This window comes from Tamandua tetradactyla, chromosome 19 (assembly GCF_023851605.1).
Source record: "Tamandua tetradactyla isolate mTamTet1 chromosome 19, mTamTet1.pri, whole genome shotgun sequence".
In the NCBI taxonomy this organism is placed as follows: Eukaryota; Metazoa; Chordata; class Mammalia; order Pilosa; family Myrmecophagidae; genus Tamandua; species Tamandua tetradactyla.
The window spans coordinates 22,215,815-22,242,056 of NC_135345.1; the positions used below are offsets into that span (position 1 = coordinate 22,215,815).

Genomic DNA, 26,242 nt, shown 5'->3' on the forward strand with positions numbered 1-26,242 from the left:
CTAAAGTTATAGTGTAATAATGATAGCATGATTAAAAAAAAAAAAACTCCTGCAGAATAAGAAAATAAATCATGTTTGCTTCCATTAGTAGAATATAATAAAATAGAGCTTATTATGAATTTAGAAACCAAACCAAACAAGGTTGTGAGTAAAGCTTTAAAATATAATTAATAAATACTGTTAAAATCATTAATCATCAGCTTGAAAGCAGGAATAAAATGTGGTGCAATAAAGTGGTATGAGGAAATGTGGTCTTAGTTCTTGATAAGGCATAATTTGCTGGGATGCTCAGCAACTTACAAATTCCTTGGACCTCAAGTTACCAAATTTTTTTAATGAGGGAAAGAAATGAGCTGATTGATCTCTAAGAAAACTGAAACATCTTAACTGTCTATGAGAGTCTATGAAATAGAATCTATGGAAAACGGAGAAAACTCAACCAGCACAAGCTTTAAGTCATAAATAACAAGATTAGTGAGGGTAGTATTTTAGTTTCTAAACATAAACATCAAATTTTAATTCAATCAATACAGTATTATCACTCATCCCTTTCTATATCATGAGTTTCAAAACCTCTTTCATTTTCAGTGGAATCTTCGTTTTCTTCATGTATTTTATACTTTTCCTCTAAATTTTATTACTTGGTCCCTCTAAACTCCTGTTCTTCCTGTTGTGTTTAAATTTATAAATATTTACCAAATGGCGAACATTTCTAGGAAAAGGAATTCTTCTCTTTTTGTGGGGAGATAGAATAAAGAAGGGCAACAATGTTCTTTTCCTTTGTAGGGTTGCCCAATGGGTCAGAGAAACAGGCTCGGCATTGGAATAATGTATGCTGAAATGGCATGACAATGGGGAGTTAATTCTTAAATTGCACAGGGTTTTTATTCGGGTTGATGGGAAAGTTTTGGTGATAGCTGGTGCCTATGGTAGCACAACATTGTAAATGTAATTAACAGCACTGAATTGCATATTTGAATGTGACTAAAAGGCGAAATTTTAGATTGTATATATGTTACTAGAATAAAAATCTTAAAAAGAAAAGAAAAAACGTAGGCCTGTACAACACAATGTACCCTATTGTAAAGGATGAATGATAGTTAATAGTATAATAGTACAAAATATACTTTCATGAATTATAGCCAATGTTATCGCACTAATGTAAGGTGTTAGTAATAGGGTGGTATATTGAAACTATATTTTATGCATGATTTTTCTTTAAACCTACAATATCTTTAATAAATAGCAAAATAAAAATATCAATAAGGATTATTTAATTCCTTTGCTATCAACCTATCTTTGTCACTTCTCAACATCACCCTGCATACGTACGTCACTTATCAGAAGACCCTGAGCTAGGCCGTATGTTCAATACACAAACGGCAGATTTATCTGTTTGCTTCCACCAAAAGAAAAAAATCTCTAAATAGAACTATCAGTTTTATTATTGCAAAGCAAAATAAATGCAGTATCCCAATGAAAAATGAACATATACCCTATAACGAGCGCTCCTGCATACCTCTGTGAATTACGTTATATAAGTAAGCAGCAAATCTCTTACATTTTGAGATTTATCAAGCTAAGTTCCTCTTCCAGGTATTTTTTAATCATCCACCCTGATCTGGCAAACTTTTAGAATGCTGTTGAAAACAGATCTAAGATGTGCCAATTTTTCAGGTGCTGTCTCACCTCTGAGAGGGAAGTAAACGCCCGAAGGAATCAGGACACAACCAGATGGCCTTCAAGACCATTCCAGATTAGACCCCTGGGAGCTTCTGGACTGGAGGTGGCTGAAGACCACAGAGCAGCAGCAAGCTCAACCACCAGTTACAACTTTTGGATCAGAGCTGGATTTTGCCTTTTGGAATGGAATTTAAATCAGCAATTTGGGATGAACCTAAGTGGACCTCTACCTATTAACAGCAGGAGAAGAACCAATAATGAAGAATCGTAATGAATGAATGTTAACTTTATATGATAGATTTCTATGAATGCTCAAGAATAAGATAAATGCTGGAACAAAGAAATAAAAAGAGAATTAGAAAATTAAACCTCAATATAAACTAATGAAATGTCACAAACACTTTTAAAAGAATCGGGCCAAAAAGATATGGAAAAAATAATATTTTCAAAAAACATTCTGTGAGATCTTTAAAAACCTTGTAGTTTTTAAATTATATCTATAAAACACACCAATCCAATAAACCCTTGATTTATTTGTCATAGCTCGTGGAGCTGACCATGTAAAATATCTGATAACGATTTATATGTAATTTTCATTAAAATAATCCAATACATAAATTTTGTTAAAATGGAACTAAATGCTTCAATTGTAAAATATGACACTGACGCAATGACAAACACCTATTTATTGTATTAAACACAAGCCTGAAATGTTAAGTAGGTATTACAGCTTCTAAGAAATTACACTTCAGGTTTCCAAAATGTCCTGGTTGGCGCTCTGACAATTAAAAGAATACGAGTCACTGGGTTTTTGTTTTGTTTTAATTCATAAAAAAACAACATTTAGGGGATATAAAATTAGTAAAATCCAAAACTTAGAAATTTACCCAAAACTTCTGAATTCTTAAGGTGGCTGTAAACAGTTTGCTTTTAAGTGTTCATAGCTTAAAGGAATGTGAATATCACAATTTCTACGACTGACTGTTGAGGAAGCTCACCAATGCTACACAGTAGTTTCGTGTTTCCATAACCCAGTCCTAACATTGCCAGTGCCGTCTGTACCAAGCAAGGGTCCGTCCTGCCCACTGCTTTTAATTGGTCCATTCTGAATGGCCAAGTTGAGGCCATAGGACTTCTGCTGACTTTCAAGTTCTCCTGCAACCGGCTTCCTTAATGCATCTTTTTTACTGCTAGTTGAAACAGGCTTTTCAAAGTTTCTGCTGCTTTTGGGAAGGGTGCTACAGGCATCACTGCTATCTTGTTGGGGTGGGTTGTACTGCCTCTCTCTGTAGGCTAAATAAGCTCTTCGGCTCCTCGAATGTCCTTCATTATTGCCAGGCCGGCTTTTAGGTAAGCCGTTCTGCACGCTTCCTTCCACACTTGTTGGGACATCATAGGCATATTCTCTGAGGACTGTGAGTCTGCTTGCCCGGTGTCCCTTACTTCTGTTTTTATGATGGCGAGCTGGATGCACATTTGTTCGAAACTGAACTTCTAAAGGTGCCACATGCATTTTAATATCATTGTCCATCGAATGTTCTGTCAGACTGTTATCCAGCTGAGGCATGGAGTTCAAAGGTAGAGAGTTGGTAAGGCACTGAGCTGCAGCAGCCTGCAAATTTGTTAATTTGCAGCCTTGGGAGGAATTTTTAAAGCTCGATGTGCTTTTGTTAGTGCATGAAGATTCTGCACTGCTGTTGGTGCATTTGGGGGGCTCTCCATTTGTCCCGCTGGAGCTGGGGGGCTGGATGTTGACTTGCACGGAATATGAGCTCCGTCCCGGGCAACAAGTCAAGATCCAAGCAAGTCTCACATCCTCCCTGTTAACACAATGGTGAACCATGATGAATGCACTGAAGCTTAAGCACGTGGCTCCAAAAAAGAAGCTAAAAACCAGGTCCAGAGGGTAATACAAGGAAACAGCCAAGGCCCCAAACATCCACAAAATGACGTATAAGAGTAAAGTTAGGGTGGCCCCCAAGAGCTGAGAACGAAAAGTGTGCTCATTTTCCAATGCTGATGTAGAAATCAGCGACAAAGACATTGAATCCTGGTGATTTATTTCACCGTTTTCAGTGACTGCCAGTCTCTGCTGTTCCTCGGTGGGCTCTTTAAGCTCGTATTTGCGTTCGGGGTGTCGTTTCAACTGAATAAATATGCTCAGAAAGTACATGCAGTTTATAAAAGTGATGAAGCTGGCGGGCCCATAGAAGGCTCCCAAGGAGGGTTCCCACGCCATCCAGCAACTACGAAAGAAAACAGTGAGCCAATTCAGATGCCACATAATTCAACAAACTACTTAAGAACTTCCGACTAACCTCTGCGCCTGTGAAATACTTAAGGAGAAGCAATTGGGTCAGGTATAAAGAGAATACAGAATACTCACTAGGGTGCATTTGGCCGACTGCCATAATTCTTGATGTTTGCTGCTGCTGTTATGCCACAAACTATGATAGGGATTCCATCACCAATCAGATAAAACCTAAGAGGAGAAAGAGTAGATCATCACTCTAGTTTTTCAAGGTGTGTATATCACAGTATCTCAGTGCTTCAAAAATCTCTGAAAATATCATTTATTATTCTTATTTCAATAATAAGTTGAGAGTTAACACTTGGAGGCTTTTTTTTTTTAAGCAATTTGGTTTGCTTGTTTTGGATGGCTTAAAGCACCTAGAGCTATTCAAGTTTCTGAGTGGAGGAAAGCTGATCAACTTCTGCCATCTTGTGGACAGCCCTGGTAACGCTCAGCTACTGTAATAGGTGTTCAGCTTACACTACTTCCTCAAGGGAACTGGCTTCTTTTAGATGCAGCTGGGGAAGTGGAGAGTGGATTGAACTGCATCCCACAAAATGGTATGTTCAGTTCTTCACCCTCTGTGATGGTATGAAGTTGTATGGACCCTAGAAGACGATGTTCTTAAAGCTAATCCATTCTTGGAGGTATAAACTTATTGTGAGTAGGAACTTTTGATGAAGTTGCTTAAGCTGATGTGTGCCCCAGGTGGGTCTTAATCCACTTACTAGAGTCTTATACGAGAGAGAGAGAGAAAAGGACACAGAAGCTAAGAGAGAAAAGCCAGAGAAGTTGAGAGAAAAGCCAGAAAAGCTGAGAGAGAAGCAACCAGAAGCTGAAAGCAATGAAACCCAGGAGAGAGAAGACAGCAGAAGCCAGCTCTGTCTTGCCATGTGATAGAGTACCATATCGTTGGTAGCTGGTGTTCAGGGAGAAAGTATAGCCTCCTGACACCTTGATTTGGATTTTTCATGGCCTCAGAACTGTAAATTTATAAGTCAATAAATCTCCACTGTAAAAGCCAACCCATTTCTGGTATAATACATTTTGACAGCATTAGCAAACTAAAACACAAGAGCAACTGTGTATGTGGCATTATTTGGAAGTGAAATCTTTGCAGATGTAATCAGTATAAAGTCATACAGGGTTAGGGCAGGGCCTAAGCCCAATGACTGGCATCCTTATTTGAAGAGGAGAGGACACACAGATAGATGCCCACACACAGAAAAAAATCATGTGAAGAAAGAGACAAGAGTGGAGTGATGCAGCTGCAAGCCAAGAATTCCAGGAATGCCTGGAACCCACCAGATTTTGAATAGGCAAGGAAGGATTCTTCCCTAGAACTTCTGGAGGGAGCATGGATCTCTCGACACCTTGGGACTTCTAGTTTCCAGAACTGAGAGAAAACAGATACCTGTTGTTTTAAGCCACAAGGTTTCTGATAGATTGTTACAGCAACCCTAGGAAACTAACACAATCCGTAAATGAAATGTAGGATCTCGCTGTGCTATATAATGTTTAGACAAAAAAATTAATAATAATAACATTATTAATTGGTTATTGATATCCAGCTAATCCTGCATGCCAAGGACCTCTGACTGCTGCACATGCGTATCCCCAGTCACTCAGATTGAGGGAAAGAAGGTATCAGGATCTCAGCAGCTTCAGAGGCTATTCCACAGCCCCTTCCCCATGGAATAACAGCAAAGAGAGAGCGAGAAAAACAATGACACAGTAAGAAGAGAGTGAGACAGAGAGGTAGGTGGTCCTACAAAGGAAAGCTGTGTGTCCCAAGCTTCTCTGAAAAGAGAAACGGAACTGTCTGTTCTGTTTGGGTAATCCTGGGTACAGTCAGAATCATCGTTCTGCCCCTTCCTGAGACAGAGCCCTAAATCTTGAATTGGCTGGATAAACATAATATATATCATGAAACATTTTTTCATGTTGTTTCTTTTTCATATCCAAATACAAAAATTCTTAAATGTGAAATTAGTATGGCTGAAAATACAGCTCATTACCCTATAAAACTCTACCCCTGTCTTCTATGTCACAGAGTAGAGGGAAGACAACATGTCTGACTGTCCCCTTCTTCCTAATTCACATCCATTTCTTACCTGAAAAGAAGGCATCACTTACAAAATTAACCTTGGGCTCTGCAATCTTCTGTGCTATTTTTCTCCCTGGGACTTCCTACTATCAATTAGTCCCCCTTTTGCTTTGAAATCTTCCCCACTGATATTACATACAAGATGGCAGCACGGTGAGGTGTGGAATTTAGTTTGTCCTCCAGAGCAGCTTGTAAATAGGCAGGAATGGTACAGAACCGCTGGGGGATCATCAGTGACCAAACACAGAGCGCACACCAGTCTGGGCCAAATGGAATGGCAGAGACCCCACACAGAACTATCAGTCCCTGGAGGCCGGCACCCCTTCCCCATGGGCATGTCAGGCTGGGTCCCCAAGGGGAAAGGAAACAGACTTTACTACTAGTGAGGGCTTAGCGCAACCAAGCTCCAGTTTTGGAATTTATTAATAAATTTTGACTACTGAAAACAGGCCCCCAGCACAGATAAGCCTCGAATGAGCAGTAAAGGAACTAGGAATTTTTGCCCCAGCAGAGACGGGGCAGGGCTGACGGGAAAAAAAAAACCCAAAAGCTTTTTGAGTTGGGCAACACAGAATACTAGAAAAAATGTTGGACCTCAAGAAAAGGGGGCACATAGAGCCTGCAGACATACAGAGTCATGTACCAACATAAGCTATTAACTGACAAACCCAAGCAGCTGGGGTCTGACTCTGAAAAGGCTTTTCTGCTTTTTTTTTTTTACTTCTTAAAAGCTTCTTATATAGAACTAGAAGCACCCTCAGTCTCCAGCATTGCCCCAGGCAAGTGCAGAACTAAGGTATGTCTGAGAGACAAAGAAATTGGTCAGGTAAAAGGGGTTAATTCCCTAAAAAGGGTGTATCTTCTCCAAGAAAAGGGGGCCGGCCCAGCTCAAGTGGAATCCCTCCTTTAAGGAATTCAGGCCCCAAGGACTGGAAAACAGATGCAGTCAAAGCCATCCAACTGCCTCACCTCTGTCTCAACCATGCCCCTGGCAGAGAACGTCTGCTGAAATTCAAGGTACCACATCACATTACGTTGGTGGGAAGTCACAGGCATTCAAGCACCACATGCTGGATAGGACAGGAAAAGCACCGAGTTTAGAGCTTCATAAGAAAGTCTGACAACCTGCTGGGTCTCAACCTCACAGAAAACTGATGCTGGCTACTCTCTCCTGAGACATAGGCCTGTCTGGTCTGGGAAAATCTGACCGAGGTCTATAATAGTTGAGAAGACCTTCCTCAAAAAGAAAAAGTCTCCATATGGGCAAGGCAAGAAACAGAAAAACAAGAACTGAAAAATTCTGATCAGGTAAACAGAACCTACACTAGAGGTCTAGAATAAGTTGAACTGAATGTCAAAGAACAGATAGAGAACAAAGCCATCCAGCAAGAAAACCCTAGAAGAAGAATGAAAACAACCTCCAGAATAAAGTAATTGAGGAAATCAAATGCCTAGACCCCAGTGAAAAATAAAGAGTCACACGAGGAAAATTGAAGATAGGGCCCAGTCAAAGGAACAAACCAACACTTCAAATGAGACACAGGAGCTGAAACTAATTCGAAAAGACATATGAAACCACATCAAAAATCAAATCAACAAGTTCAGGGAGGATATAAGGAAGATACTGGGTGAACATAAACAAGAATTCGAAAGTCTGAAAAAACAATTTGCAAGAATGAAAGTCACAACAGAAGAGATGAAAAAAAAAAACAATAGAAACCTACAACAATAGATTTGACGAGGCAAAAGATAGAGGACTGGACATCTGAAATCTGACACACAAAAAAACATATAGGGGAAAGAATGGAAAAATATAGCAGGGATTCAGGGAACTGAATGGCAAGAAGGTACACGTTGTAGGTGACCGAGAAAGAGAAGAGAAGGGAAAAGGAGAAAGACTAATGGAGGAAATGATCACTAAACATTTCCCACCTATTATGAAAGACATAAAATTGCAGATCCAAGAAGTGTAGTGTACCTTAAACAGAATAGATTCAAATAGACATACTCCAAGACAATTACTAATCAGATTGTAAAATGTCAAAGACAAAGAGAATTTTGAAAGCAGCAAGAGAACAGTAATCCATCACACACAAGAGAAAGCTGATAGTACTATGGGTGGATTTCTCAGCAGAAATGATGGAGGCTGAAGAAGGCAGTGCTATGATATATTTAAGATTCTGAAAGAGAAAAACTATCAACTGAGAATTCTATACCCAGCAAAACCGTCCTTCAAAAAATGAGAGGGAGATTACAATATTTTCAGACAAACAATCACTGAGAGAATTTGCAACTGAAAGACCCGCTCTCCAAGAAATACTAAAGGGAACACTACAGATGGATAGGAAAAGGTTGGAGAGAGGAGTCTGGAGAAGAGTATAAAAATGAAGACTATAAGTAAGGTAAAAAGAGAAAAAAATTAGATATGGCCTGCCCATGCAAAAAAAAAAAATTAGATATGAGATACAAAAAGAAAAGACAAAATAGTAGAAGAAAGTACTGTCTTTATAGTGATAACATTAAATATTAATGGATTAAACTCACTAATCAAAAAACATAGGCAGAATGGATTAAAAAATAGGATCCATCTATATGCTGTCTATAGAAGACTCACTTTTGACCCAAGGACAAAAACATTGGAAATGAAAGGTTAGAAAAAGATATTTCACACAAACAACAACTAGAAAAGAGCAGGGTTAGCTATATTAATATCTGATAAATTAGAATTCAAATTTGAAACAATAGACAAAAAAGGACACCATGTTTTAATAAAAGGAACAAGTCATCAAGAAGACGTCATAAATATTTATGCACCAAGTCAGAGTGTTCCAAAATAAATGAGGCAAACACTGACAACACTGAAAGGAGAAGCAGACACCTCTACCATAATGGAGACTTAAATTCCCCACTCTCATCAATGCACGATCATCTAGACAGAGGATCAATAAGGAAACAGAGATTTTGAATAATATAATAAATGAACTAGACTTAAAAGACACTTACAGAACATTATACCCCACAAGAGCAGGTTGCACATTTTTCTCTAGGGCTCATGGATCATTTTCAAGGATAGATCATATTCCAGGTCACAAAGCAAATCTCGATATATTTAACAAGACTGAAATTATACAAAACACTTTCTGGAATGATAATGGAGTGAAGTTGGAAGTCAATAATAAGCAGAAGACCAGAAGAGTCACAAATATATGGAGGCTAAACAACACACTCTTAAAACAACCAGTGAGTCAAAGAAGAAATTACACATGAAATCAGTAAATATCTCCACGCAAATGAAAAAGAAAACACAACACACCAAAATTTATGTGATGCAGCAAGGGCAATACTGGGGGGAAATTTATTGCCTTAAGTGACTAATTTAAAAGAAGAAAGAGAAAAAATAGAGAAATTAACTGCTTACTTGGAAGAACTAGAGAAAGAATAGCAAACTAACCCCAAAGCAAACAAAAGGAAAGAAATTGCAAAGATAAGAGCAGAAATAAATGAAATTGAGAATATGAAAACAACAGAGAAAATCAACAAAACTAGAAGTTGGTTCCTTAAGAAAATCAATCAAAAAAAGAGAGAGAGAGGACACAAATAAATAAAATCAGAAAAGGAAGAAGGGACATAATCACTACCCCACAGGAATAAAGAAGGTAATGAGACAATATTTTGAGCAACTATATGCTAATAAATTAGACAACATAGATGAAAATGCACTTCTTAAAAAGGCATTAAACAACTACATTGACTTGAGCAGCAAAAGATGACCTCAACAAGCCAATCATAAGTTAAGAAATTGAGTCAGTCATCAAGTAGCTTCAAAAAAGAAAAGTTCAGGACCAGATGGCTTCACATGTGAATTCTACCAAGTACTGAAGAAACGATTAGTACCAATAGTGCTCAAACTTTTCAAAAAAAACTGAAGAGCAGGAAACACTACATAACTCATTCCATGAAGTCAACATCACCCTAATACAAAGCCAGACAAAGACACTACAAGAAAAGAAAATTACAGACCAGTCTCTTTGATGAATATGGAAGCAAAAATCCTCAAAAAAAAAAAAACTTGCAAATTGAATCCAGCAGCACATTAGAAGAATTAAACACCTTGATCAAGTGGAATTTATTCCAGGTATGCAAGGCTGGATTAACACAAGAAAATCAATTAATATAATAAACCATATCAATAAGTCAAAGCAGAAAAAACACATGATCATCTTGACTGATGCAGAAAAGGCATCTGACAAAATTCAACATCCCCTCTTGATGAAAACACTTCAAAGGATAGGAATAGAAGAAAATTTCCTCAACATGTTAAAAGGAATATATGAAAAATACACAGCTTACATCATCCTCAATGGGGGAAAAACTGAAAGCTTTCCCTATAAGATGAGGAATGAAAAAGATAAGGATGCCCATAGTCACCACTGTTATTTAACATTATGTCAGAAGTTCTAGCCAGAGCAATTAGACAAGAAAAAGAAATAAAAGTCACACAAATTGGAAAGGATGAAGTAAAACTCTGTTTGCAGATGATATGACACTATATGTTGAAAATCCCAAAAAATTTATAGCAAAGCTAGTAGAGCTAATAAATGAGTACAGCAAAGTGATAGGGTACAAGATCAACAACCCAAAATCAGTAGTGTTTCTACATACTTGTGATGAAAAGTTTGAGGAGAAAATCAAGAAAAAAATTCCATTTACAACAACACCCAAAAAAATCAAATATTTAAGAATAAATGGACTAAGGATACAAAAGACCTATACATAGAAAACTATAAGAGATTGCTAAAAGAAATCATAGAAGATCTAAATAAATGGAAGAGCATACCGTGTTCATGAATTGAAAGACAATATAGTTAAGAAGTCACACTCTACCCAAACCGATTTATAGATTCAGTGCAATATCAATTAAAATCTCAACAACTTATTTTGCAGAAATAGAAAAACAAGTAACCAAATTTATTTGGAAGGGCAGGGTGCCTAGAATAGCTAAACATCTCTTGAAAAAAGAAAAATGAAGTGGGAAGTATCATTCTACCAGACTTTAAAGCATATTACAAAGCTACATTGGCCAAAACAGCATGAGGGAGAAGGGCTGGGGGCATGTATGAACCAGAAGTAAAGATAAAAGATAAAGACAGAGGTATTGGCATAAAAATAGATATACTGACCAACGGGATCAAACTGAGTATTCAGAAATAGATCCTCTTATCTATGGACAATTGATCTGTTATAAGGCAGTCAAGCCAACCCAGGGACAGAGAAGCCTCTTCAATAAATAGTGTTTGGGAACTGGATATACATATGCAAAAGAATGAAAGAGTTTTCATATCTCATACTTTAAGCAAAAATTAACTCAAAATTGATCGTGGACCTAAACATTAGGGTTAAGAGCATAAAACTCTTAATAGAAAATGTAAGGGAATGTCATAAATCTTGTAATAGGAGGTGGTTTCCTAGATTTCACACCCAAATCACAAACATTGAAAACAGAAATAGATAAATGGAGTTTCTTCAACATTAAACACTTTTGTGCATCAAAGAACTTTGTCAGGAAAGCAAAAAGGTAGTTACACAATGGGAGACAATATTTGGAACCCACATATCAGATAAGGGCTTAGTATTAAGAATACATAAAGAGATTCTTCTACTGAACAACAAAAAGATACACAACCCAATTTAAAAAATGGGCAAAAAACATGAGCAGATCCTTTCCAGAAGAGGAAATACAAAAGCTATAAGGCACATGAAAAGATGCTCAACTTCACTGGTTAGTTGGGAAATACAATTCAAAACCACAATGAGATATCATCTCACATCCACCAGAATGGCCATATATCAAAATAAAACAAACAAACAAACAAAAAACAGAAGACAACAAGTGCTGGAGAAAAGATGGAGAAAGAAGCACATTTATCCACTGTTGGTGGGAATGTAAAATGGTACAACTGCTCTGGAAAGCAGTCGGGTGGTTTTTCAGGAAGCTAAGTATAGAATGGCCATATGATCCAGCAACTCCACCGCTAGGTATATATTCAGAGGAACTGAAGGAAATTTCACACTGATATTTATAACAGCATTATTTACTACTGCCAAGCAATGGAAACAGTCCAACTGTCCATCAATGGATGAGTGGTTAAACAAGCTGTAGCATATACATATGATGGTATACTATGCATATGTAAGACAGAATAAAGTCATGAAGCATGTAGCAACATGGTTGAATCTTGAGGACATTATGCTGAGTAAAATCATCCAGAAACAAAAGGACAAATACTGTATGGGCCCACTAATATGAACTAATATAAATGAGTGCTTTGAGAGTTAAAGTTAAGAACAGAGGTCATCAGGAGATAGAAAGAGGGTCAAGATTGGGCTTTTGGGGCTGAAGGGATACAGACTACGCAATGCAATTGATTATAAAAATTCAGAAATAGATACACAATACTATCTGATGGTAACAAAATAATATAAGCACACTGAATGAAGCTGAATTAGAATATGGTTGAGGGAGAAGGGCTGGGGGCATGTATGAAACCAGAAGTAAAGATAATAGATAAAGACTGAGCAGAAATGCCTAGAGTGGACAATGATGGCAATTAAATGTATAAATTAAAAAACATTTTTGCATGAGGGAGAACAAATGAATGCCAACATTGCACAGAGTTGAAAATGGATGATATATAGGTAAAAGTACAACCAATATAAGCTAAAGCCTACAGTCAACAGTAATTGTAATATGCTTCCACTGAATGTCACAAAGGCATTTATGCCCAAACTAAATGTCATCAAGCAAGGGACATGGGGGAGGGGTATGATATGGAAGAAAAGGAAATGTCTTCATATAGATTATGGTGGTGAAGACATGTCTATTTACTTAGGTTGGATCGTATGAAGTGTGAATAAAATTTGTTAAAAATGAACAGAAAAAATAAAGTTTTAAAATAAAAATGAACTGAGAGTTACAAGTGCTAGAGAAAATGTGGAAAAGAGATGTACCTATTCATTGTTGGTAAGGAAGCTGTGAAGTGCAGCCCCTTGGAGGGCAGTGTGGTGGTTCCACAGGAGGCTAAGAGTGGGACTGCCATACAATCTTGCAACTCCAATGCTCAGTATATACCTGGAGGAACTGAGAATGTGGACACAAATGGACATTTGCCCACTGGTATTAATGGTGGCAATGTTCATGATTCGCAATGGATGGAGGTGGCCTAAGGGTACAACGACTGAGGAATGGAAGAGGGAACTGGATTACTGAGTAGCTGCAAAAAGGAATGCAATTGTGAGGCATGCAACCAGAAGTAGATGGACCACCCCATCAGAAAGTGGGCTCCTCATCAATAAGTGGACATACTGAAGCAGAGCCCAGATGACCATATGCCAAAATGGATCCCCAAGCCACCTTGTAAGAAGTGCAACTACCTTGAATTTGCCATGCTGTCAGGAAGCCAGGCCACAGAATGAGGTCATACTCACCTGGGAGCTCCAGTCAGCAGGCCTAATCTTTTAAGTCCAGACATGCGAGTCAAGAAGCCAGATGACGGCAGGCCCCAGCCTTCAAAGGATCTTTCCAGCTGAGGCCCCAGACATCATGGGGAACAGAAAAACCATCCATCCTGTACACTGCCCAAATTTCTAACTCACAGAGTCCATGAGCATAACAAAATGGTTATTTTGTAATGCAAAATTCTGTGGTAAGTCAATATACCTCAGTAGCAACCACAACAGGCAATAAAGGGAATGAGTTACTACCTTACCATGCATTCCATTTCAGATGCTGATGTGGGGACGGCAGTCCATATTTCATGAGAAGAGAAATATTTACACTTTTCAGGCCACTATGAGAAGCTCTCCATTAATCAATCCCCCAATTCATCCTCCATATTCAATGTTCTCCTACCTCCTGGGTTTTAACTTTCCTTCCATTAGTTCCATGTACTTACCATTTCCCCTCCACTTAGGATCTTCTCCTCTTCCATATCCTAACACTGAACCTCCCTATCACCCCATCCCACCCCCAAAATAGTTTTCTTTCTTCTATTAATCCAATTTCTATACGTCCATCAAGGCCCACTTCATTTTGATGCCTTTCTGACCATATTCCCTTCTTTGAATATCTTTCATATATCTATATTCCTTTTATTTCCTTATCTCTCACTGAGGGTAATTCTAGGGTATGTTACCTATGTCTACACCTCTCTGGTATCTGTGAAAAACTGCTCTTAAATTAAAGCTTAAGTAAGTTTAAAAAAAAAAAAGACCTCCTCCATTGTATCTTATTTTCAGTCTATATACATGTGCAGATTTCCCTCATCCTCTCAAGCTTCCTTTGGAGGACTACCCTGTACCTCTCTCTCTTCAGTGAAAAAGGCCAGAAATTTAGAACAATTATTTGCCTCACCTTTACCACCCTATTGTGAGACTACTGCCACCTACCATTCTGCTAAAACTGCCCCCTCTTGGGCAGTTAGGTAGGACTTGCAAGTTCGGGGGTGGAGGGTGGGGCAGGAGCACCAAAGCTTTAAGGATGATCTTTCAAGGTTCAAACAAAGATCCTTTATTTCATTCAGGGAAGGAATAAAGTTGTCTTTTACCTACGCTTTGTGGGCTTGTGTTTTCTCAGAACCTGGCAGGAAGGAATAGCTGACCAAAGGTAGGATTCTCTAAGCCAAACACCATCTCTCATTTCTTTTAATACAAATGAAATGGGTCCCAAATGGCCCATCCTACAATTCGACTCTGCAGCCAGCACTCTTCCTGTCCCTTATCATCCATGGAGCCACTTTCCTGTGAATCTTCTTATTTCTCTAGGGTTCTCTTTCAATTATTCCAGTGAGTTTTCCACAGCCCAGCTATGAAACACTGACATGTCCCCCAGAGCATTCTAACTTCTCCCTGGGTGATCTTGCTCAATGTCATTGCTTCAGTGAGCACATGGGTGAAAATGTCTCCTGTCCCAGTTACAAAGCATGTCTAGCTCTTCTTCTCTGCTGAGCACTAGGCTTCCAAAACTATAAACATCCCACAAGAAACTGCTGGTATGCCTACCTACCTGTCCTTGCCCTCTACTCCCTATACCTATGTCTCCGATATTTTTCTCAGATGATGGAAGTACCATCTGCCAAGGTTCCCTGAATAACGAGAATAGATGATCAACAGCTATTGTCAACCTTCTCTCTCACACATGTTGGTCATCAGTCCTACCGAAACTGTTCCCAGTCCCTCTCTATCCTCTGGCTCAGTCCTCATGGGGATTACTCTAGTGACCTCAGTGGAATTCCTTATTCCTAGTGAGTCCAATTTATATTCCATGCTAATGCCATCTTAAAAAAAAAAAATTAAAAAGACACCTAGACTGGCCACTCTCTCTTAGTCAAAAATCTTCAGTAGTTGCCCACAATTTAATATGGTCCCATGGCTTTTTACCCTGAAATACTATCAATCTACACCAAATGCTAGCCTAGATTCCAGCCACACTGCATCTGTCATCATCCGCTCAGCTCAGCACATAGTCCTCCATCTGGAGGGCACCCCTTCACCTTGCTCCAATTCCCTATCAAGGTTCATGCCGGTAGCAAGCATTTTCTAATGCCACCCCCACACCTAGTAATCCCCCCAAATTAATGACCCCTTCCTTTGCACTCTCAAAGAACCTATCTCCACTATAATTCCTACAGCATTTTATTATAACTGTTTTCCACATGCCAGTCTCTTCCCACAGATGTAAACTCTTCAAAGGCAGGTGCTTTTTCGTCAAGTCCCTGGCCGAGTGCTGAGTACTGATGCCAAGCAGTCAATAAACTCAGCCTCCATTGACAGTTTTTGCTCATTTAGCGTTATAATCTGGCTTATAATTTTTATCTTCTGGAGTAGGAAGAGCATAACTCAAAATGTGTTTTGTCTTTCTTAGAGAATTATTAAATTGATAAACACTTAGTAGGTTAAAATTAAAGACCTCTGACCTCAAGAAGATAAAAATAGCTAACATTTTCACAGAGCTCTAAATTCATCTTAGTGCTCTACTTATTAAACTCATTTATTTCTCACCATGACTCTCTGCGGTGGGATCACCCCCATTCCATAGCTCAGCTAACAAAGGCACAGAGAGGGTACTGGAGACTAGGAGGGCACACAGTCAGAATTCAAAACTAGGCAGTCTGGCTTCCAAATCCATTTTTTTACTTTCAAATGTTCTCTCAAGATTTTTCTGTTATTGCTTATGACAATTTTAATAACGAAAGCAAATAAAATACATAATTAATTTAATGTAACAGAATAAAAGTATTAAATACCTGAGCATTGGTCTGGGGGGAGGTGGAGGCTCATCAGGATCCTGGCATCTTTTAGCTTTTTTAGTGACTTGTTTATAGATATTTCGAGCTGTCACTCCCACCCACAGTACCGTGGCAAGGGTAGAATAATGAAGAATTATCCCAACCTAGAAGGAAAGAAGATTTAAGAACAAATAAACTAAATGAAGAAAAAAGTACCCTCTTCCAAACATTAAGTGCAACAGCTCCTACTAAAGCTTATTAAAATGATTGAGTAATTGCCAAAACTCGGATTTAAAAACGGAATGAAGGCATTTTCTAAGGATCAACTCCTTTGCTGCTTAGGAAACACAGCATTCTAACAGCAAGATAAGAGAGGATTACGTTCTCTAATACATAAATCAAAAGCTGGATCTAGGAAGCCCACATACTTTAACTTATACTCTAAGACAACCCTTAATACACCACTCAGTTGGCTCTAGGATAAAATAAAACCAAATGTTACAAATTATGAGTTTGCTTTTGAAACCCCATTTTAAGGAAGAACATAATGGGCAGAGGTTAATTAGAATGTGAAAACTACAACACAGAAAATACGCTTTAGAGTGAGAAACCTGAGTTCTAATTCAAAGCTTTCATAAACTATAATGATCCATAAATGGTGGTTAAGGGGATGAGCTCTGAAAAGAAACACTGCGGTTTTAAACCTGACATCCATCTCATAACTGTTCTGTGACCTTAGCAAAGTTATGTAACATCTCACACATTGGTTTTCTCACTTGTAAACTGAGAATAACATGAAGGTAATGTGAAGTTATAATAAGATAGTTACACAGAACATTTGGCACATTGCCTAGTATGTGATAAAGCAATTTATAGGAATGATGTCTGTATTACTATTATTTATTGAGAGTGTGGCTTCACGGAAATCATGTCACTTCTTCAAAATTAAGTTTTTTTATTTGAATAGTGAGAGGATTATCAATAGCAACCTTTAAGGTTTTTTAAGGAATTGAAGGGGCACAACACCCGAAATATAATAGATGTTCAATAAATAGCAGGTATTCACAATATATGTAAATAATTTCACTAATTAAGTTATACCATAGTGGAGCAATAGGTTGTATGTTTATCATAGGATCTGCTATTTAAGCAACTCTAGTTGAAGTTCTAGATGAAGATATGTGTAAGTTCAAAATCTACTTTAAGAAAATAAACACAGGTCATTCAATAACATAATCTAGCTTTCTGAATCTACTAAATACTTGCTATCTTTTTATCATCTCTTCTTTTACAATTATTACAGGTAAAATTCTATTAAGGAAAATCTACTCATAAAAAATTCCCCATTCTAAAGGGATGAGTCTCCAAACTCAACCAAACCATATTAACTGGCATTGTCAAACCGAATATCTCTCAGAGTCCATTTCAATAGAACTAATCTACAGCGAAAACTTGGCAGTATCAAAGCCACGTCTTATTTTTCAGGAAAAAAATCTAGGGTGGTCACTGTCTAAGCTAAACTTTGCAATGACTCTAGAAGTGGTGGGAGGGTGGATCCAGCTTGGCTATACTAAAAAAGTAAGAAGTTTAATTTTTAAGAAAGAAACTTGCTCCTGGGTTCACATTAGTTTTGTTGACTGCACTGAAAAGCAAAAATTTATAAACAGAAGCAGAACAAAAAGCAAAAAAAAAAAAATGTACTTTGGGCTAACTGAGGTTCCATCCAAACTGTAAATCTGAAAAAGAACAAATGAATTTCTTGCATAAAAACCAATAAAATTCAAGACAAATCACAGAGAGTAACTAAAAATATAGATACCAATTATAATGAGTTTTCTGAGGCAGAGGGCAAAAGACAGGGTTTTAAAACACCTAAGTTAAAAACATAGTATAAATTTTTTTTCAACATAGGAAGTGCACAACAGAATTTTCTTGCTTTAGATCTAGCACAGAAAACCTGATCTTTAGGTTTTCAAGAGTTTTCTATGGAAGTTCTAAACTTCTAGAGTAGTGTTCACCCTTGAAAGATACAGAGGTCTTCCAGTTAAACAATTCCAACAGAAGAACCTTAGGGGTCTCATGTCTAGTCAGGCAATCGGGTTGTTATGCAAATCAACAAATATTCCACGAGGACCAGAAAGCAGCAGGAATAAGGTCTAACAGAGGGTTTTCCTATCTTTTCTCCTATCCATCCAACACTTGGGCTACACAAGAAATACTTTCTTATCATATTTTTCTTGAAATTAATTAGAGATGCATATGGAAATTTTGTAAATAGTTTGGAAATAAGTCTAGGGTATAAGTATATACATGATTAATTAAATGCAATAGATAAAACTGTATGAGGAGGTTTTGTAGGCAATTTCATTTTTACCCACCAGCATCACCATTCTGTCTGTAACCTCAGTTGCAGACAAGGAAACTGAGGCTGAGAGATTGATCACCACCAGAGTTCACGCTCCTCAATGGCACGGTTGATTCAAACCCAATACGACAATGGTTTCCATGCTGGTCCCACTTCACAGTAAAGCACAGTGATGGGAGGGAACACTCAGAGTCTAACAGGACATGGATGTCAAACATGCCTCTGCCACCCACTAGCCTTGGAGATTTGGGGCAAGTTATTTTAATTCTCTCTTACTCAGTTTATATGTTTATAGAACATATGAATAAGAAATACCTCCTAGGGTTAATATGAAAGTTAATACATTTGCATCAGGTGGTATGAATTCTTTTAATATTCATGGTTATATTTTTCTCAAGGCATCTCACATGCCACTGAAGCTATCAACTAGATAACAGATAGAAAAGGACATCTGAGAAGGTCAGTTGGCACTGTTAAATAGGGGAAATCACTGAATATTAGAGCAACAAGTTAACGAAATAAGATCCAGCTGAATAACTCTGCTGCCTAGTTACCAAAACCAAGGACCACAGAATTAATCACCAGACAATTATTTGGCAGCACATCTCAAAGTTTGAACCCATCTCCTTCAAACTTGAGTCAACAGCCCCTTCCTCTCCATCACTTGGCTTATTAGCTCTCCTCCAGCATCTTTTGCCAAAAGACTTAAAGGCTGTAGAAAGCATCTAAGGTACCACCTGGAACTGACTAAGGACCTGGAATGGGAAGTACCTAGAGGTGGCACTTTTAATTATCTCAACTGATCACTGTGGGTAGGAAACTGCATTAAAACTGGTTCATGGTGTTCACAAAATATGTAAACTCTCAGAGGAAAACTAAGAAACACAAAACTCCTGATCCTGTACACATACAAAACTGCATATAAAGATAAGTACACAATGGGGTTGTTTTAAGTATGGATGAAACGTAATGATCATTTAACTCTGCACCATCCTGTCCCCCATTATTTTATAGATGAAAAAGTGAATCCCTCATAGTTAAGAGACTAAGCCATACAGGGAACTAGAACCTGGTGACTATTATCTGGAATGGTAGCCTGGTCCTTTTAGTGGTAGAATACAAGTGTCCTCTCAGCTGGCCACTACTGCAATAAGTGTTACAATGACAAAATGAAGTGAGTAATGGCTGAGTCAGAAATACAAGAATGATGTTATGTCTTTCATAGAATGGGAGAAAAAAAGAAAAATATGTGTGAAAACATCTAAAGACCTTTGTTTTCCTTTTCTTTTGTAAACCACAAACTTGTGGGTGTCTGTTCTAAAGGCCTTAAAAACTCAGGACAAGTCTTCTTTCCATTTTAGAAATGGTATGTAAAATACAATTTAGGGACAATGAAAAGCAGTCCTCTTTATAATGGCCTCTCTCTTCTCATTTCCTTACTGAAGTAAATCTGTGTGTCTGCTTTATATAATCGATGAATGTTTTAGGTAAATTGAAATGACAGCGCGCTACCATTGTGTGCTGGGTACCCTCCTAATGCAGCCTATGTTCAAAATTTCTCCAGGGTGGAAGGAGCGGCAAACAGAGGCTTTTGCTATTCATTCACCCAATCACTATTTGCTGAGCATCTACTATGAGTCAGGTCCTGTGCTGGTCCTTGGAGATAAACACTAGTGAATGAAAACGATGAGATTCCTGCCCCAGTAGTGGACAATAAATAAGTAAATGCGCAACAAACAGTTTAATCAGTACCCTGGAATTTTAATAAGCACCTTAGAAAACTGAGGTGGTTGGTGGTGGTGGAAGGATCTGGGACAGTATCTCTGAAATCGTAACTGAGAACTGAGAACTGTAAGATAAATCGACCATATGAAGGAGGAGGGAAGACTGAAAAGACCAAAGCATTGCCTTCTATCCATTTACTAAGTTGGCCCAACATCCATTATCTAGCTCCAAACAAAAAGTTTATTTTCAAATGTATGGTACTGACCTAAACACAGAGAAATATACTGCACAACTGAGACAATTTTGTCAATAATAATAATAATGATGATACGAATAACATGAATTGGGCACTTACTGCATGCCAGGCACTCCTGAGTCATTTAATTCTCTCAAAAATACTTATACACATGCACATTTTAAACCAGACCTCAGGTGCACAAAATTAGATGAATCATACTAATTCTAATGACTGGTGCAAGTATGCCCGGCTTTATGTAGTTGGTTAGCTAATTAATTATTGTTGATAATGGGGACCTTGAAAATAACCTTCACCTAACCATGTAACCCCCTTACCCAAAGAAACCATCCTATTATTTTATATATAGGGTATACAGGTCTTATGTTACATATGTGTTCTTGTTAAAAGTGTACCATTTTTGAGAAAGGAGAATTCCGTTTCCCCAAGTGGAGAATTCTTGATATTCTCACAAGCAGTGGAGACAACCAAAGCAATAGGCTGAGTCCCCAATCTTGGGGTTTGTTCATATGAAACTTAGCCCTGCAAAGGACAGGCTAAGGCTACTTAAAATTAAGCCTAAGAGTCACCTCCAAGAGAACTGCTTTTGTTGCTCAGATGTGGCCTCTCTACAAGCAAACTTATTGCCCTCCCCCTCTCTATGTGGGACATGACTCACAGGGGTGTGGACCTTCCTGGCAACGGGGGACAGAAATCCTAGCATGAGCTGGGACTCAGCATCAAGGGATTGAGAAAACTTTCTCGACTTAAAGGAGAAAGAGCAAAATGAGACAAAATAAAGTGTCAATGGCTGAGAGATTCCAAACAGAGTTGAGAGGCTATCCTGCAGGTTATTCTTACATATTAAATAGATATCAACTTTTTAGTTAAGGCATAATAAAGAGGCAGGAGGGAACTGCCTGAAAATGTAGAGCTGTGTTCCAGTAGTCATGTTTCTTGAAGATGATTGTATAATGATACAGTTTTCGCAATGTGACTGTGTGATTGTGAAAACTTTGTGTCTGACACTTCTTTTATCTATATTACGGACAGATGAGTAAAACACATGCATTAAAAATAAATAATACGGGGTGCCTGCCCATGTAAAAAAAATAATAAAAAAAATAAATACATAAATAGTAAGGGGAAAAATGTTAAAATAAATTTAGTAGATTGAAATGCTAGTGATTAATGAAACGGAGGGGGTAAGGGATATGGTATGTACAAATTTTTTTCGGTTTTCTTTCTACTTCTTTTTCTGATTTGATGCAAATGTTCTAAGAAATAATCATGATGATGAATTTACAACTGTGATAAAAAAAGAATGCTCATATTGTATGTTGGTTTTATTAATAAAAATTTTTAAAGAATGTACCATTTTATGTTAGTTTTTTTAATCTTTAAAAAAGGAAAATCAGTGTGAATGTTATCTTTTGGGGCTTACTTCTTCTCTCTTATAGTTCTAAGACTCAACTGAATTGCTATGCATTCTTGCAATTTGCTCGTTTTGACTCCTATAACATAGCACTTTGCTCATTTGCTCTCTCAGTGATGGGCATTTGGGTTGCTTCCAGGTTTTTGATAATGTATATAAGTGTTGCTATGAATATTCATTTAGATATGCATTCATATTCATATGCACATATCTTCTGTTGCATACAGAATAGGTTACTGGCTAGGGTATGAGCCCAGGCATGGAAGTGCTGGGTCCCAGGCACACAAATGTTTAACTTTAGAAGGTAAAGCCAACTAGCTCCCAGGGTAGATTCACTTACATTCCCACCAGCAATGCATAAAAAAATCCTTTGGATCCCCATGCTCTTCAAAAATTAATTTTTAGAATTTTCAGGCTTACTTTCTCCCTATGGAATAGGTATAAAATGATAGCACTATGTGGTTTTAATTTGCATTTTCCTGACCCCCAAAGATGTTAAATGTCTCTTCATATGTATACTGGCCATATATGTTTATTCTTCTATGAGATACCTGTACATTTTCTGGCTCATTTTCCTACTGAGCTGTTGGTAGCCTTCTCATTGATTATAGTTTTTTAACTTTCTTTAAGGAAACTTAATGATCAAAAGTTCTTAGTTTTAATTTAGTTAAATGCATCACTTTCTTTTAGAGTTGATGCCTTTTTTTGTCTTAAGAAATGCTTCCCCAACCCAAGGTCTATGAAATATTCTAATATGAATTTTAACGTTTAGGTTTTGATATGTAACTTTTGACTCTACCCAGAGTTGATCCTTTTATATGGCATAAAGTAGAGGTTCATTTTAACTTTTTAATAAGCAGCCATTTTCCTCAACTCCATTACTGAACAGCAGTTCATGTCCCTCTTTACCCAAATGCAGAGACATGCCAAGTTTGCCTCGTACCAAAGTTCTGTACATGCATGGGTCTACTTCTGGGCTCTCCATTATACTTGACTGGGCAATTCGTCAATTCTTGCACCTTATCCTGCACTGTTTTTAATTACCATAGCCTAATAAGCCCAGAAAATCAGCAGGACATGTCTCCTTGCCCTAACCTTCTTTTTCAGAAGTATACTGACTACCCTTGGCCTTTAACTTTTTCAAATAAAATTTTAAATTATCTTATTCACTTTCATGCAAAATTCTCTTATTTTCTATAGATTTAGGAGGAATTGCTACCTTTCTGATAAAAAAAAAAAAACTTCCTATCTTTGGACTTAGCATATTTATCTATTTATTTAGGTCTTTCTTTAACGTATTCTATAACTGTATCTGTAAGTCATGAACATCTTTTATTATTTCTAGGAAATTGATAATTAATATTCTATATGGAATCTTCTTATTAATTATGTTTTCCTATAGTTGCAATTCTAGATAATGGTAGCAAAAAAACTTCTGTACATTAAAATCACATTCACTCTCTTCTAAACTCTCACATTCCAATCATTTATCTGTGTGTTATTTTAGGGTTTCCATAAATAACCACATCATTTAACAATCCGATTTTTGTTAAAACAAACACATACACACACAAACCTCAGCTAGTAAACTGCAGAACTGGGAGCCAAATCTAAGTAATCCGAACTTTTAATTACTGTGTTACACTGCCTGCTATCATGCATATAGGAAATGGTATGCAAATATAGAGATATTTATGCTTTCTCTATTCATATATTGAGTTTGTTTAACTAACTGTTTAATTGTTTAACTAAATGTCAATTATTTAACTAATACTGTAATACTGCTCACTAAAGCTACACATAATTTGCTTGAAAATAAAGGTATTTGTTTGAAAATTAAAATTGAATTATTTTTTAATTCTTCATATTACCAAACCTAAGAAGTTTAGTATTTTCATATTTTACAGTGAAACCTTTTTCTAATTCCTACTGTTTCCATCAATGGATGATATCATTTTTAAAATCTTATTTTCCAAAAACATCACTTTCCTTTTAGTCAAAGTCAGGACTTAATAAATCTTTTAAATTAAATGTTAGGCATTATAATAAACATAAGTAACTGAGTTCCCAAAGATAAATAAGACAAATTCTTTAGGATATATATCTAGTTGTGAAATGATGGTTCAAATGTGAAGCATATTTGTACACTAGCTAGACATTTGGTTTTACTTTAATTTGTTGAAGAAAGGAAACCTTAAAGAAACTTTCCTTTTATATTTAATGAAATAAAAGAAATTACTTTGTCATATCAATACAGTTTTCCATTTCAATTTTTCATTTTGACTTACTGCTTGGCAGACACTCGCATTTCTCGTTTGAGTTATGCCTCCCACAAAAACCACACACGTCAGGAAAATATGAAAGCACAAGTTTACAAGCATGTGCCAACTCTTAAGACTGATTCTAATCAAACTGTTAAAAAGAAAAAAGGACAAAATGTTAACATTCAGTCTGGTGCATTTGAAGCTTGACATTACTGATGTTCACCCACAAATAAACATTTACAAGTGCCTAAAAGGTCAAATTAAAATGTTTTATATTTATGCATTTAATTTAAAATTATTTGCTATCAGAAACATATACACAGGATTTAAGAGATCATTTAACTCAATACTGTTTCTTACCATTTACTCTTACACAATAAAAAAGAAAAGTTAATTTATGGGACTACTGTACCCACTAAAACTAAACAAATATCAGTAATGAAAAACATGCGGACTTTTGTTAGTGACAATGTCTCATGACTACTGAACCACTTGCTTGGCTTCAGTAAGATATGTGCAACATGCCAATGGGTATTTTTCCTGTTGAATAAGATAACATGGTCTAAATGCCCAATCATTTTCTTCTGGCCTTTCATGAAAAGTTGGCCTTTTTTTTTTTTTTAAACAAAATATTCTTTCATTTCTTAACTAAATTTCAAAAAGGTTGTCACATTTGTCCAACTTAAATAGGAAAAAAAATTCTACTGAAGCCTTTTGCAAAGTTGAATTTTTGCTTAGCAAACTCTTTCAGTTCATTATTTCTTACCATAAAGTAAAAGTTTCTCTAGCTTTATTTCTAGTGAACAAGAACCATATTCCACACTTAAATGCCAAAGACTTTTTCTGAAATGCCATTTATAAAATGAAGACTATCACAACAGGCAAAAAGTCAGAATATAAAAAAAATACAATCTAGTACCTATGACTCAGACATCAACTTACTTTTACAGGTAACAAACCTCCAACTTAACCTACCCCATTACACCTGTGCCCCATACTCCCGGCCTATATATCCCTTCCATATTCTTTTCCAGATATTAACTTCAACTGGTAATAATTCAATGGCCATTATTTGTGTAGTGAAATGATATTTGCTGTTAGAAGGCCTGGAAAACTGGAACTGTGCACCACAGGGGGTGGCACCAAGTATAAAAGCGTGTGCCATGGACACGTATACTCAGGTTTTCAAGCTGGAACAAAAAGGTATAAATCTCCCTGTGCTGGTTTGAAACTGTTGTATACCCCAGAAAAACCATGTTCTTTAATCCTGATTCAGTATTGTTGGGTTGGATCTTTCTGATTAGGTGGTTTCCATGGAGATGTATCTCTACCCATTCAATGTAGCTTACTTATTGTAGTTCCTTAAGAAGGAACCATTTTAAAAAGAGCAGATAGAGCTCAGAGAACCAATGCGAGACCCAGATAGAGCTCAGAGAACCAACACGAGACCCAGCTATTTGGAAATGCAGAAAGAGAACACCCCCAGGGAAGCTGTTTGAAGCAAGAATCCAACCAGCAGATACCGTGTCAGCCACATGCCTTCCCAGCTGACAGATGTTTGGACTCCATTGGCCTTTCTTGAGTCAAGGTATCTTTCCCTGGCTGCCTTAGTTTGGACATTTTTATATCCTTAGAACTGTAAACTTACAACTTAATAAATTCCCTTTTTAAAAGCCATTACATTTCTAGTATACTGCAATCTGCCCTTTTAGCAAGACAAAACACCCCCAAACCCAGAAAATTGCCTGGATGTTTTCAATCTTACACGTATTATCTTATATATTAATTATTTATGACTCAAATTGCATGAAATAAACAAGGCTTGGGTATATATTCTAAAATAATAGTCCTT

The 26,242-nt window shown here is 37.1% G+C and overlaps 1 protein-coding gene across 1 annotated transcript in view; it reads right to left on the reverse strand.

The window, feature by feature from the left end:
• Nucleotides 1–2,351: 2,351 nt before the first annotated feature.
• The window catches only part of ADGRA3 (adhesion G protein-coupled receptor A3), a 155,457-nt gene continuing 131,566 nt past the window's right edge, over nucleotides 2,352–26,242 (reverse strand). Inside the window, exons 16-19 of the mRNA XM_077136508.1 lie at nucleotides 24,415–24,538; nucleotides 16,385–16,530; nucleotides 4,070–4,165; nucleotides 2,352–3,929 (exon numbers count right to left, since the gene is read on the reverse strand). Of these exons, the coding sequence (XP_076992623.1) occupies nucleotides 2,687–3,929; nucleotides 4,070–4,165; nucleotides 16,385–16,530; nucleotides 24,415–24,538 (1,609 nt within the window). The 3' untranslated portion in view covers nucleotides 2,352–2,686. The remainder of the gene's footprint in view (nucleotides 3,930–4,069; nucleotides 4,166–16,384; nucleotides 16,531–24,414; nucleotides 24,539–26,242) is intronic.